The sequence below is a fragment of the Brachyistius frenatus genome, unplaced genomic scaffold (genome assembly GCF_029030835.1).
Source record: "Brachyistius frenatus isolate BFR_SWC_R1_liver_20210118 unplaced genomic scaffold, ASM2903083v1 Contig_27, whole genome shotgun sequence".
Classification (NCBI taxonomy): Eukaryota; Metazoa; Chordata; class Actinopteri; family Embiotocidae; genus Brachyistius; species Brachyistius frenatus.
In genome coordinates, this window is record NW_027210626.1 from 217,035 (window position 1) to 232,835 (window position 15,801).

At 41.2% G+C, this 15,801-nt stretch overlaps 1 protein-coding gene across 7 annotated transcripts in view; it reads right to left on the reverse strand.

The window, feature by feature from the left end:
- The window catches only part of lims2 (LIM and senescent cell antigen-like domains 2), a 28,872-nt gene extending 13,194 nt beyond the window's left edge, over positions 1-15,678 (reverse strand). For 2 of the 7 annotated variants that reach the window (XM_069698476.1, XM_069698469.1), the window contains exon 1: positions 1,491-2,085. In XM_069698476.1, coding sequence (XP_069554577.1) covers positions 1,491-1,696 — 206 coding nt within the window. In that variant the 5' untranslated portion in view covers positions 1,697-2,085. Of the gene's footprint in view, positions 1-999; positions 1,050-1,490; positions 2,089-9,257; positions 9,589-15,508 lie in introns of those variants that run through there. The other 5 variants (XM_069698472.1, XM_069698474.1, XM_069698473.1 and 2 more) reach the window with 5 other exon arrangements.
- Between the last annotated feature and the right edge of the window lie 123 nt (positions 15,679-15,801).

Here is a 15,801-nt window from a genome sequence, read left to right on the forward strand (position 1 = left end):
TCCTTTGTGTTAACACGCAGAGATGAATCAGTAACTACATCTGCATTCAAATAATCCATCAATAACAAGAATTATCCCCATATATTTCCATATACGTTTAACAATTGACAAATTTTAATTACTTCAACTGTTAAGACAATTCCAAGGGAAACCGAGGCCCACATGTCGCTGACATCCGTCATGAGGTTCAATGCTGTCAGTAACTTTCCTGAGCTCAGACAAGACTGAACTTCTTTCACATTGTCCAAATTCAATCCCGTGATGCGACACAAAGCAGGTTTTACTTGTGTATATGACACCTGCCGAAGACCAAATATAAAGTCGGTTTTACGTGCTACCACTAGAGGTCAGTAAAGTCAGGTATTTTTAAACACGTGATTTCATATTTTTCATGATTGACAGGGCTCTCACAGTGGTGGTTCATCCCACCTGAACCCAAAACGGCTCACAAATGGCATGCTTCAAAATGTCCCTTCAGACACCCGGGGGTGACCCCACGTCCGTGTTTACCTTCCAGCCTATGATGAACCCAGATCGGTCAAAAATATACAACATGTATATTTAGCTTTTCTGTCACTCAAGCGCACATACTTGAAATGCCAGTTGGCATATTCTACTTTGCATAAGAACTCCCTCCCCCTCCTCGGCACAAAAATAGCCCTTTCTGTGCGCTCCCTCCTCTAGCGCTCAGCGCTATCCCTGCACTAACATGGCACCTAAGGCAGCTTAAGCAAATCAAACTGGATGGTAAAACCCAGCGTCAAGTATATCAGAATTCCTCGCATTCTATAACGATGCAGTAATCTCAGCGTTTACACGCTAATACGATATCAGCGAATGAGGAGACCGAATTCCTTCACACACACACTTCCATTATAACATACCATTTTTCCTGCAATGTCGTCGGTATATTTGGCATGTCAGTTACCAAAATGCATTCATTCTGATACGAAATGGTAATTGGATTCTGTGGTAAGTCTTCAGCCAGACATCGCTCACCCAAATCAGGGAATCACATCATAACTCTTGTGCCAATCCAGCTCCACGATACTCCATCCGAGATAATAAACAGTAAATCCAACTGTAGGAGGTACGAGTTATTTTAGGACAACTGAAAGTGAAGATGTCTCTCAGGGAACGACGCAGACTTTGAAACAACACTTAAACCATCATTTTATAATCCAGCTACACACCTAAGGCTTAACAACTCAATACTTTTTGGTGGGTCAACAGCTCCTTTAAAAAGGATGCAGCAGGTTTTATTGCACATCTTACTGGCTTGCTGAGCAAAATATTTTAACACCCAACTGTTAGAATTTCTCTGGTGTGACATCTCGTGTAGAAGTTAAAATAATGTTAGGGAGTGATTTCCAATAGTATTTTTTTTTTTTTTTTTTTTTTTAAAGGTAAACCTCCATTTTGGTCCACAACTAACCACAGTGCTTTTGTTTCTGTCCTTTAAAAAAAGAAAAAAAAAGTCCTCTACTTACAAGCGAGCATAAAAATCACAAAACTCCTTATAGACTTTGACATCACTCTTCCGCCTCTGGGACTTGGACACGGGGACCTCAGCCTCTCCCCCGTCCCCACTGTGAAGCTTCTGGTGGTAGCCGTTCATCTCGCTGTGAAAAATGTGGTCGGGGGCTTCGGCATCCTCAGGTATGGATGGTGGCACGGCACGACCGTTCATCTCCATACTCACTTATAACAGTTTGAGTTCACCTGCACAAAGTAACTGTTCTCAAAGCTCCTTGTACTCCAAGAAAAAAAAAAGAAATCCTGTGATGTTTCCTGGTAGCTTCCAGGAACGAGAATGCAGCAAGCGGTGAGAGCTGTAATCCACATAGCATGAGGGAGAACCCAGCACTGGTCGGACTGCACTGGGAGTACTCTCCCTCTCTCTCTCACACACACACCCTCTCTCATGGACACACTCCCTCTGTCTCTCATTCCCCCATCAACTCTGCATCACACACACACACACACACACACACACACACACACACACACACACACACACACACACACACACACACACACACACACACACACACACACACACACACACACACGCACACACACAAAGACACACACTCGCACAGCCTCTCCTCCTGTCACACCCGCTGTCTATTCTTGGGCAGGTTACTGAAATTAAAGTGCCCACCCTGACGCCTGTCCAGGCAGAGGTCACTGTGTCATGGTATATACACACACACACACACACACACACACACACACACACACACACACACACACACACACACACACACACACACACACACATCTTAGCTGTTGTTTTCAAATGTTTTGTAGCCCTAATATACAGACTATGGCTAACATCTCCCAATGCTATAAATCTGTGTGTGTGTGTGTGTGTGTGTGTGTGTGTGTGTGTGTGTGTGTGTGTGTGTGTGTGTGTGTGTGTGTGTGTGTGTGTGTGTGTGTGTGTGTGTGTGTGTGTGTGTGTGTGTGTGTGTGTGTGTGTGTGTGTGTGTTAAACAGCTGGAACTCTCAGCTTTCTGGGAGATATAACAATGTGGCTCCAGCTCGGTATTACGCAAAGTGGAAATGTTGCACAGCAGAGCAGAGAAGGAGGAGTGAAAGGCATCAGATACCAAAACAACAGGAACAAAACAAATTTCAATGGCTTTCTTTTAACTCGTGTTTGACATCATTGAATAAACACACTAGAGAAAGAAACCAAGCAGCAGTACGTTTAGACAAACATACAACAGTGAAGCAACATCTTATCTATTCAGTGTAATCCTCCTGATACGAGGTATGTAACTGACACTGGCTGGAAAAAGCCAAATCTAGAAAGTAAACTGCCTTTTTCTTTTGCTGCTCTGATGTTGCGCATGTACCAACGCAGAAGGGCATTCAAAATAATGGTAATAATAGAGCCTGGCATGTGACAAGTGTCATGTTTGGCTTTGAGCACAGCTGTCGCTAACGGGGAATCTTTTCACACTTTCACCGTTTCCGAATACACCTTAACCGCCTTTCTGGTAAACACCGTCATGCAATTATTTTTGGACCGCTTATTTTTGGCAGTGAAGAACCTCGGCGGGATTCAAACTGGGAACATATCGTAAACGTAGCACGAGTCTTCTCCAAGTGGATCAACAGAGCGGCAATATCGGACAGCCTATGCATTCCTTTAAACCCATTAATCGGTCTCTCCTCTGGTGAAATGATAGCTCTTTATGTGGTTAAACTCTACTGGCATCTCAAATTAATGGCCACTTCCCAAACCATCAAAACGACACCAAGCCAGATCCAGAAATACACTCCGAGTGAAACAAACATGTTTGACGCTGCATTAGAGAACAGACGCTGTGTTAAATCTGCAATACTAAAAAAAAAAAAAAAAAAAAAAAAGAATAAAGAAGGGTTACATTCCTAAAATCAATGTTTTAGACCTGAAACATGTCTCAGTCTTCTAGATGACTCCATGCTACAAATAGACACCGAGTGGAGGCTCAACTCCAAACTAGGTGCTGGCAGCTGCTGTTTTGTGTCTGTGTGTGTACACTGCATGTGTGTGTGTGTGTGTGTGTGTGAGAGTTTGTATACAATGTAGGGGCCAACTCTGCCTCCCCTGAAAGAGGCTCCCAAACTGCACCTCCAGCATCCAAAGTCATTTACTCCCATTTTTCATTGGAATCCTTGGCTTTTATCAAATCTTGCAAATTTGACGGCATTTTGATTTGTTTCAGAATTTAATTTAGATCTTTTTAAATGCGTCAAATTCACATTTTACCAAAGTAGTGGTGGACTGTATTGTAGTCAGGACGGGGTACGTTTGGAAAAGGCTTCTGTCACTTACTTTAGAAACACTATCTGAACTGTTTGGTCTCCATCAAGAGACAGGATCCTGAAATGAATGACATAATGAGACAAACATATCACCAGGCACTATTTAAAGCCTCCAGAGCCTTTTCAAAAACAGAACATTGTCTGGAAAAAAGTCCCATGCTCTGTGGGGCAATCTCAGCCACCGGGAACCCGTGTTGAGTGACTGGGGTACAATGGACAGAGGGTGGATGCTCAACAGGAAACTCTCCGCCTGATTACAGTCATTACACATTGTTCCACCCTAAGATGTAAGAACAGGAATATTATTCAGGTGTCCTGACTGACTTGACAAAATGCATTGTTCATGTACAACATGGGACTTTTCTCACTATGGTGCAAACCAAGCAAAGACAGGGTGGAATATCACTTAAAATGATACAACTTAGAAATATTAAATCAGCCTGTGCTAAACTCAGAGGACTCAATCATCCAGTGTGTAATCACCTTAAAATAAAAATCATTGTGTCATGTTAGAAGGAACAAACCAAACCCTGACTACAGAGAGTGGCTTTTTTTTGTTTGTGTGTGTGTTTAAGTTTCACAGTCACTGTAGATTCTCTTACACACTTGAAAGGGGAGTTTTAGTTGCAGGATACTCAGTTGCAATTTGCAACCTTACCACTTGATGCCACTAAATCTTTCACCCCAACACAGACGAGGACGTTACTCAAAATCAGTAACTGGATTCCACCTTGTTGCGTTCCCGCTCCGACGCGGCCGCTGGAGCTGATCATCGCCATTCTCGACAATGCTTGTGATTCCAACAGACGTACCGAGGTGCGAGTCAGCCGTGTGCTTGAAAAGGCTCTTCGCTCCTCTAAAAATATGTGCGTAGTCTACATTTTTTTAATTTTTTATTACAGAAGCCGGTCGGAAGTCGCTGCGAGCTGCACAGAGCAGATCTGCCAGGCAGGAAGTCAGACAGGAACGGCAAAGAGAATCCAGCCAATTTTTTAAATGAAACACCATGTGAAGACTACCGATAACACACTGATCGCATACCGAGCGTCTACACGCTGGGTCACATCTGAAACGCTCCCGGTGAGGTATGAAGAAGCCGTGCAGTGGACGGATTTTTAAATTGTGCATTTTTGAAAATGTGTTCTTGAGGCATTCATGACACAGAATAGGTTGTGCAGTGTTGTGTGACAGGCTACACGGGATAAAACCTGATGCTCACTTTTGGAGCCCCACATATGCGGGACTGGATAATTATGGGATACCGCGTGTAGCCTTATCTGAGCAGAAGCGGAAGGTTTTGTCTTGGATATTCTTACGGTGGTCTGTAGTGCGACCTCCGCCAACAGAAGGACTACAAAAAGGCTTGTGACACTGTTTTGTCAACTGGTAGATCAGAATTGAAATTGCAACACTCAAATAAAGCGATAAGCATATGTGAAAAGAACAAAAGAAGCTTTCACTGCCTGAGAGAGACAACAAGATAAGAGTGAGAATGAGTAAGTCGATATGAATGTCAACCTGAGCTTAAAAATGGCAACAGCATCTGTCAGCGGTCGACTAAATGTCTCGGGTATGTTTCCTCTGCAGGATTGGATTTTAAGACTTCTTTATGGGGTCATAGAAAGTCACTGGAGCGGTCACAGGTCAGGTCACCAGGACCGATGACTTGAAAAACATGTAGGAAATGTAGTATACTGTTCCAGTGAACTGTCCTGGGCATGCCTCCCACCGTCAGGAATATTTGGACTAATAACACAGTGGCACGTTTGTTCTTTATATTTTCTATCTGCAAAGACATTTTTCACAAAATGTTAAAAAAAAAAAAAAAACACTACAAAAACATCAGGAAGGGCTTAAAAGGACATGAAACAGCTGTAAGTTTGCTATTTAAAAGTTAGATAAGACAACAATTATAAATAATTACAAAAAGATAGTTCTTTCGAATGTTTTAAGGTGCCAGAAAAAGAAAAGCCGATCTCCTTTGCACAGATACTTATAATCAGCCTATAATGCTGCTGAGCATCCATTCATGTCATGATGTTGAAGGAGCTGTTGTTTAATTGGGATTTGTTTAGTTAACTTGTCCTAAAATCCAATATTATATAATAAATACAGAGGCACATTTTTAAATGAGTGAACCAGAAAGTTATTTTTTGAGGTCGTTGGCATACATGCAGATTAAAAGCTGAAATGTGTGCGACATAACAAAGTTTTCATAAAACTTGACTGTAGGCCAAAAAGAAATGCTTCTCCAGATTACATTAGATCATATGAAACTATGTCGACCTGATCAACAATCCTGACATCTTTCAGCTGGTGCAAGACAAGCAGACTCAGGTCAGAGGAGGAAATCAAACACACCTCGGTCACACACCCACATTCACTGTGTCAACAGCAACCATGGCAACACAGACATGAGGGCTGCTTGGGCAAAACCTTTTTTCCTTTGGCAAAGCATCAAGTTAGTGTGCCCACTAACACAAGCGCACACACGCACACAAACACACAAAACTGCGTGACACACTCTGATTCAGTGACTGTTCAAACATAATTCAGGACAAACAGTTCCTTTTTTTTTTTTTTTCCGTACTTTTTGTCCGAGGGACATTTTGACCTGCACTATCAAGGATCCAGTCCCACTTAACCCTCCTGTTGTCCTTGGGTCAAAATGACCTGCAGCTGTGTTCAACCAAGTTCTTATTTTATTTATCTATTTTTCATATTTTGTTGGGATCATTGGTCATCATTCTTTTAAAGAAACCCTCACAGCCTCCTTGTCACCAATGATCCCAAAAAATATGAAAATAAAATAGAACTTGGTTGAAAACAGCTGCGGGTCATTTTGACCCGAGGACAACACGAGGGTTAAGAACAAAAGAGGAAAAAACATTTTCTTTTACAAATCATTTAAATCCCCAAATATATCCCTACAACAATTCAATTGATTATTTTGTCACAAGGACATGACGGACATACTTATGTATGTTTTTGCTTATAAAAAAACATCTTTGAAGCCATGCTAGTTTTTTCATTTTAGGTTAGCAGCTCCGGCTAATTATAATATTATAATGATGGTTCTAAGTGTGTGTGTGTGTGTGTGTGTGTGTGTGTGTGTGTGTGTGTGTGTGTGTGTGTGTGTGTGTGTGTGTGTGTGTGTGTGTGTGTGTGTGTGTTTACCCACATTTGTTGCAGTTGAAGTGATCGGGTTGGGGGAGGAGTCGGGGGGTGTTTCATTGTGCACCTAATTCTGTGCTGATCTCATCCCATAGTTGTTTAAGCAGCAATTACATTTAGTTAGCATATTAAGGCTTCATGAGTCTGAATAAAATTTATAGGGAAAGCACATTTTGCTTTTTTTTTTTTTTTTTAAAAAATTTTTACTCGTTTTTATTTCCTTGTTTAACACTTTTCAGGCTATGTGACCTTTTCTGGAAGTGCTGCAAAAATAGCAAAACACTTCTTTTGAACAAGTCCTCCATTCCCATACGACCATATGGGTCAGTTTTAGGCACAAAAGTTGGCTACTTGGTTCGGGTTAGAGGAAGATAATAGTTTCGGTTACAATGATCACTTTGAAAAGTGTTGTGAGTGAAGGTTATTACTTCCTTATCTCTGCAACCTCGTCTTCACTGGCAACGGTTTCGTTGCAAACAGGAATCAAATGTATCTAACCATCCAGCCACCCTTTCTCCTCCTAACGAGGAAAACATCATATAAACATAATAAAGCTAATAGACTTTCCGTTAGCATTGTTTCCTTGATACCCATATGTAGTTTTAACACCTGAAGTTATGGCGGCTGATTCTCATACGACCAGTAGAGCTTGCTTAGCTACAAAGTGCAGTTGTGGTCAGTGATAAGCTGCTTGCACAAAAGACAAAGGGGAGTTTCAAGGAGGACAGTCTTCTACCTTTTCCAGAATAGTGTTTAAATCTGAAAAAGCTTCAAACAGTAAAAAAGGATTCTTGTTTGGCTATGGACACGTTTTTGTCTGAACTCCAGTAATATGTATGTTCTTGTTCTCACCACCACATGCACGGTGTCCTTCCTTCAGACTCCTTTTACACTCAATGTGTTGTTTCCCTGAAGCTATTTTCAAAATGCAGGTGTTTCGCGTCTCAGTTTCTCTCAGTTGCTCAGTTTCTGCTCCATCTATGGTTTAATGCCACCTTGTCATATGTTACATCTGCTTATTTGTAATATGGCTGTATGCAGACAATCTCTGTGTTCATTCCAATACTGCGCAATTAGAATTGTCATATAAAAATAAAGTATGAGTGAAAAATCATGTATGTTCCATTTAATGGGCTGACAAACGCTGCCGCGATTACACATCAGTGTTTTATACTGCTTGGTTTTCAAACTAGGGAACTAAGTCAAGGAGGGGGGAGGCTACACAGCAAAGGTTTGTGGTTTGACTGAGGACACCTCTAAAGAGAGAGCTCCCTCTTTTTATCTACATTCCTCACATTACAACATTCCTCAAACCACTTTAGGATTTCACACACACACACACACACACACACACACACACACACACACACACACACACACACACACACACACACACACACACACACACACACACACACACACACACACACACACACACGGGGGAGGAGAGAGATGTGCTTCACATGAAATAAACAAACACCTTATTGATGTTATTGTACTGTGAAAACGAGGTATTGCAAAAGTCTGCACATGTTCATGTCCGTTACTGCTCCTCACTCAACTCAGAGGAATTCAACCATCAGCTGAAGTATTTACAGGTCAAATGCTCAACTACAGCTCACTCTTATCTCCTTGTCGGCACACTCCACACTTTTCTTCTTCTGTAGCAAAAATTCGCTGAGATGTTGTTGATCAGCTGAGGCTCAAAGATAAAAAAAAAAAAAAGAGCTGATAACCATGTTAGTGACAACCGAGCAGATCCAAAAGGCCAAAGGACACATTAAAAATAAAATATTTATGACCACAGATTAGGCCCTCAGAAGAAAAACCTGTTACTGTTGGAAAAATGGAAAATAGAGACCAAACACCACGAGCAATAAAACAATATTGCAATTTCTAAGTCAGAATTTGGAGAACCCGGAAATTCTATATTGCAAGTTTTACGAGCTCGTTATAGTTCATTTCTTCGTTCATTGCGCTATAAAGTATAATTGTGGAGCAATTTAAAACTATTAATGTGGGCGGCAAAAGAAGACCAAAGAGAGGAACAATGTTTTCTTGTGCTGCACAGAGCACATTTAGTTAAGAAGTATAAAGTTTCTGGTACAAACCGAGAATGATTTCAGATGTCAGGCACAATATCAGCAACACATCATACAATACAACGCAAGTAAAATAACCGCACAGGTCTCTTATGCGGTTCTCTTATGTGGTCTTATCAGCGCATTGACAGAAAATTCTAAGCTTTATGAAAGTAGACTCACCTGAGGCTGTCCCTCGCCAGACTTCCATAGCTGTCTGGTCTTTCCTGTCTTCGTCTGTACAAGTCTGAGTTTGACAACTCTTTCAGCCTCAAAGAGTTCATCTCCCCTTCGCCCCTCTCCCTCTCTTTCTTTCCCTCCCTTCCTTCCTCCCTTCCTTCCTCCCTTCCTGCCTCTTGACTGATGAGAACAATCCACAGTTACAAGAAAATTCAAATCCAAATGTCAAGTCTTGTGTCGTTCTCTCTTCAACACACCTCCAGGGATCACACCCTTGAGGAAGGACATAAACAGAGGTGTGGTCTCACGGCCTGCACACCTATCAACCTATCAACCACGTCTTGCTCCTCCCCTTCAGGCATTTCCCCCCCCATTGCCTCACCCCCCCCCCTCCCCTCTCTCCTCCCCCTCCTGCAGCAGGTAGAGGGCAGACACATCAGCCAAAAGGAGACTGAGACAGAAGAAGAGTTAAACTCGTTGCCCTTTCAGGCATTTCCCCCCATTGCCTCTATTTGCCTCCTACTTCTCCCTCTGGCTCATTCCTCTCTTTGAAAAACAACATGACACAGTACAAACAATTGTAGAGAAGAAGAAAGACTATTTCCCTTACAGTCACATATTACATACTTTAAAATGGCAAGCTGTTGGTACTAGTCAGTAGAATTATCCTGAAGACGCCATTTGAGATCAGAGTTTGAGTAATAGTGGATGTTTGAGGCCCAAACAAACGTATCTTAGTTTAAAAAAAAAATACAAAGCCAATAGTTGTACTTTATACACACTATGTATCATTTGTGATTTTGACAAGGAGAACCCAGTAACCAGTCACCATTACTATGAATATAAACAATTAGAATGAAAAGATATGAAACACGGATTAATAAAAGCAGCACACAATAACCTCATGTATAAATGTTTGGATTAAAACCACTTTGACCAGCGAAGCAAGTGGTGTCATCCAGTTTATGTGTTTCAAATCCATCTGCAGCAGTCAGCAGGAAAACAGTTTTCAGGCTTCCTCCGCTCTAGACATGTTCATATTTTCCCAGAAGAAACAACAAACTATTGAGAAAGGGTAAAATGTCAATCTATGAATAATTCATCGCAGCGTTACTGAATGTGGGAACAAGCGCTCCTCCCCGACAAGACGCAAAACACAACAGATGCGCAATTTTAGACGCAGCTGAAAGTTTCCTCTCAAACGTGCTCGATTAAAAAAAAAAAACACCGAGCTGTGACGTCATCTCGAGCAGAGGCTCCCAAACTTTGTCCCACCAAAATTTGTATTTCAAATGAAATAAATAAAAATGGACCACATTTTACGTAGATTTTAGAGCTAGGAAAATGCCAACTCAACTGTTTTTTCATGTGTGATTTCATTCTAAAATCACTTAAGACATTTGATTGTGTTTGTGCAGTGCACGTCATTCGGTCAGTGCCTTAAACTGACAATTATGGATTTAGAAGTATGTCCAAGGTTTGATGGAGTTAAATGACTGTGGGAAGAGTAACGGCTGACTGAACCCCTGCATCTCCTTAATATGCGCAGACAGGTACGTGTCCTACGAACAGTTTTTACCCTGCAGGTTCATCCTTCAGCAGCTTGCCTTGACCTGCTCAGCATTCTACATCGTTTTGACAAACGCACACAAGTAGGAGAGTGTGAATGTTGAGCTTCAATATCGGCTTCACGTATTGGAGAGCTGCAACGGGGTCACGCTGCATCACGAGCCGACATGTCAGAATATGTCACAACATTTATGATCAATCCCGGAGTTTTTGTTTGCCGTCTCTCTCCACCCCACTGCTTTGTACAATTTTTGTCAAATTGTTTTACTCATCATTACAAACAAATAAATAAATAACAGTCTAAACAGGAAAGTTTATAAAAGCAGCATCACGGTCTGCCGTGTGTGCTGCATTTCCAACTGAAGGGAAGTGATGATGGATAATAACGACTGTAGAATTTAAAAGCTAGCACTGTGTTTTGGATGGCAGTTTTCAGCTGGTATAAATATGTAGTCCAGTTATAAACATTCACAATGAAACCTCATCACCACACACACACACACACACACACATTTGTATATAATATATATATATATATACTATATACTGTATATACTGTGCATTTTATATTTTATATTTTAACTGCTATTTTATTGCTTTTCTATTGTTCTATTATTATCTTATAGCTTCCTGTATGCTGCGGTAGCGAAAAAAATTTCCCCTCTGGGATTAATAAAGTAACTACCTAACCTAACCTAACCTAACCTAACCTAACCTAACCTAACACACACCTGGTTGAAACCGAGCAGACATTTGCCACAAGCCTCAAATGCTCTCTACCACTGCCACTGTGCGGACAACATTGGTATTACAAGCCATTCTGTCAACTGAAATGTTTAATCTCATGACTGAAAACAAACCTACAACACAGGAATAATTCAAATGTGATATAACGATAAGGGGAGTGTGGAATTACTGTTTTTTTTATTGGACACTTGAAACAACCAATGTATTTAAAACTTTTAAAACTGAGCGGAAAAAACAACTTTCTAGTTGTGTTCATTTTAATCAATCATCTCTTTATTTTACTGAACTGTTCTACTACTGTTCAGTTGCTTCATTTTATCCTACTTTTCCATAGAAACTATTCATCATCAAATTAAAATAACAAACTGTATCCTGCCATCACTCACACACACACACACACACACACACACACACACACACACACACGAGGAAGTACACGCAACAAATGCTGAGGCACAATGTAAGAATTCAAATTAATACTGAGACCATATAAACAACATAATAATATGGTTTGTATACATATGTCAGACATAAAGCAAGCAATGAAGCATAACTGCTAATTGTTACAATTAAAAAGCAACAACTGTGATAACAATATAATGACTCCTCTTACCGACGTTGTGTCAAACTGCAGAGAGGTTATTTCAGTTGTTGCTGCAAACACTCCTACTGCAGTTATCTCAGTCTGCATTGCCACATCACTTCCTGTTTGCTATGGTGTGTGTATAGTATGTATGTGTGAGTGGTTGTGTATGTTTGTGTCCACTATGTGCCAGTCCTGTGTGTGTTTGAGAGAGATGGGGAGGGGGACGTAAAAACCCAGCACCCTAACTTACAGGTGCGTGTGTGTGTGTGTGTGTGTGTGTGTGTGTGTGTGTGTGTGTGTGTGTGTGTGTGTGTGTGTGTGTGTGTGTGTGTGTGTGTGTGTGTGTGTGTGGTTGAAGCCGCTGGCTCCGAATGATGGGTCGGGATGGAGGCAGGGTGTGAGGAGGTGGAGGGACCTTCGGGGACATAAAGGGGGGGTGTGGCCAAGGACAATAAGGAGGTGCGAGGAGGTATGGGGGTGCCATCAATGACCAAACCAAATGGACGGTAAAGTCATTCTTACAGACTTGTCATGTGAAGTGTTTCTCTCAAGCTTCTGTTGAGAAGGTGAAAGGTCAAACCCACCAAGCACACTGACTCCCACTGAATGCAGGTCACGACGTGTGTACGAATGATTCATTGGAGTCAATGAATGGATCTGTTTCACTGTGATTACAGTAGACCAAAAAAAAAAACACACACACACACACACACACAAAAACCAACTGCATTATAGAATGAATCGTGCATATTTTCTCTTAACAAACCAACATACCAACAATCTGAAAACAGATTGAAGCAGCGAGCGGTCACTACTGTGTACAGATCGTTAACGGTAAAGGAGACGCAACTTTGGAACACACACGAGTTTGCGTAGCTATTCTCGTTAGGACATTGCATTGACTTCCATTCATTGTGGACATTCTAATCCAAACCTTAACCTAAGCTCAACACACAGTTTACCACTAGTCCTAACCGGGACCAATTCATGCCTGAACCTAGTCTGACTCACCGGATGTCGAATGTTGGATTAAACTTGGTGACTTTTGACCAATGTAAGCATTGGAGGAGCATTGCACATCCCGTTCCTTCTGCATCAGTCACGCAATTACCTTCCATCGGTGTTCTAAACACATAATAGATTCAACAGTGCAGACCGTAATTATTGAGGCAGTTGCAAGTTGGGAGTAAAATTTAATTATTTAAAAAAATATATATATATGTGAGAGATGTGGTCCTTTTAACACAGTTCGCACATTACCAGAGTTCAAAATGAACTGGGCACTTTTCTACTAAATGTTTTTTCATGGGCAGCTGACTGTCACCTCAATATTAGACAAGTCACAAATGTTCCATCTAGGTTTGGTTATCTGTGAATATGAAGGGTGTAGAGAGGATGACCATGCAAGTGAGAAGAAATTTAAAAAGGAAAGATCTATCAGAGATGTCAAAGGTAGTTGGTTTGCCTGAATCAACAGTCGAGTACAGAAAAGCTCAAGCCTTGTGGATGAGTGGAAAAATCATCATTATATTGAACGGCAAGTCAAGAATGCTCTCCACGATGAAGGTGAACATTGTTCATTGACAGCGATCACGATAAGTATTAATGACCCGGACAAGAAAATTGGTTTCCGCTCTTCTTATTTGTTGCAGGAAGCGAATGTTGTGTAAATTGACCACTAATGCCAAGTCTTCATGCCTGTTTAACAATAAATGCACTTTAATGGCAAAAATAAAGTAGCGGGTCTTCACTGTGTGACAACATTTAGTATGGAGTACATTACTAAAAGTTGACTATAAAGTCACTAATGTGGGATGGAAATTTTTAAACTATGATGATGGTTTATTAATAATATTAAAGGAATTATGCTCCCAGAGCTGTAACACTGCTGAAAATCATTTACTCCACCCATATTCCAAAAGGCAACGCATCATTGTGGTATAAATAAACAGCAATCACACTTCCTCACATCACATGCATCCAGTTAGTACACACACAGTTAAATCTCCCATCACACGGGTTCACTGCTTCCAAACAAGGACAAGTCCACACTGGAGACCGAGACGTTCTTCTAAGCTCCAGTTGTGTCAACACAGTGTGGGATCAGCTACAGATGTAATGCACTGGGAATGCAACAATCCCCAGGCTTTTAAAAGACTGCCTCGTATAGCTTTTAGTGTCCAGTGTGCTTTATGAAAGCTAGATTCATCCCAGGTCATAATTAATTCTGCAGTGAACACAGCAGCATTCACACTGGGTGGAAGAAATACCGCTCTGACAAGCAGTCCCCGGGGAGCGGATGGCCAGGAAGTGGTTCGCAAAGCAACAACTACTGTCCAGTGACTTCATGTGGACATTCCTGGGCAGGGAGGAGGTTTATCTGCAGAAAAGTGAACATCCTCACTCCGTTTCTTTAAGTGTTTCTCACTTTGCGTGGCTTCGGTGGGGGAGCTGTGCTCTATTAGTGTCCATTTAGTTACTCCATACATTTGGAGGGATTCGTACCTACCTTCCTCCAAACATCTAGTTTATACCAATGTTTTTCAGAAAACTAAACTTGACAGAGCTTAAAAAGGCATACACACAAACGTCAGAAAGGTTTTAACTGGACAAATTGCTTCCCCTTTTAATTGTTGATCATATTTAAATACTATGGTTATAATGCTAATTTTAAGGCAGTGAGCACAAAAAGACAACAGTGTGTCCTCCACACGTTGCTACTTGTCAAGATTTATCTCATCAACATGCGAGTATCAGCATCAATAAGACATCCTGTTACATTACTTTCAGACCTCCGCAGTATAAACTCAACAGGCTTTTCAAACCAAACTCCATTCAGAATATTTCTTATTTTATCTTATTAATACATCAATCATTTTAACTTCTGCACACATCCTGTAAAGAGTACAAACACCTTAAAACGTCACAATTCTTTTTTTTTTTTTTTTTAATCCAGTCTGGAAGTATAGCAGCTGCCTACCTAAAGTAATCCAGCGGGGGGCGCTGTCGAGCAGCTGAAACCGCCAAATTGAGATTGTAGCTTTACAGAGATTAATTGCTAGTGTAGCTAATGCACGTTAACTCTCCGTGGTACAGACCATGTGTTCTCCGATAGATACAAACCAGGTTTATATGTTAAAAAAAAAAAAAGAAGCCAGACTGACCCGGAGGATTTTTTTTTTTTAAATGGGTTTGTCAAGACTAAACTGCAGTGGTCTAGCCCATAAGAAAGCAGAGCAGAGCGACGTTTTTTTTTTTTTTTTTTTTCCCCTTCCGCGACAAACTGTCAACTTCCAAACTTTTCAGGCAAAATGTGTCTTTTAACGACAAAACTTTTAAAGTTACCACTTACCCGTTCGTCATTTCAGTAATGCCGAGCATGGCTGCGGTCTCTCCCGGAGCGGACGTGTGTTTTCGGACCTCTGCTGCAGATATCCAGATGTTGTACAGTCCGGGATGTAACGTGAGGGTTTTTTTTTTTCCTCTCAGCGAGCAGAATGGCGAAGACGGGCCTCGCCTCTGTCCACCCACCGCACTCCACGCAACACGGCACTTCCGCCTACGACTTTCAAAGTAAAACATGTCCTTTTTATTATATCGATGAGAATGTAAAAAAAAAGAAAGAAAATCATATCAATATTTTAC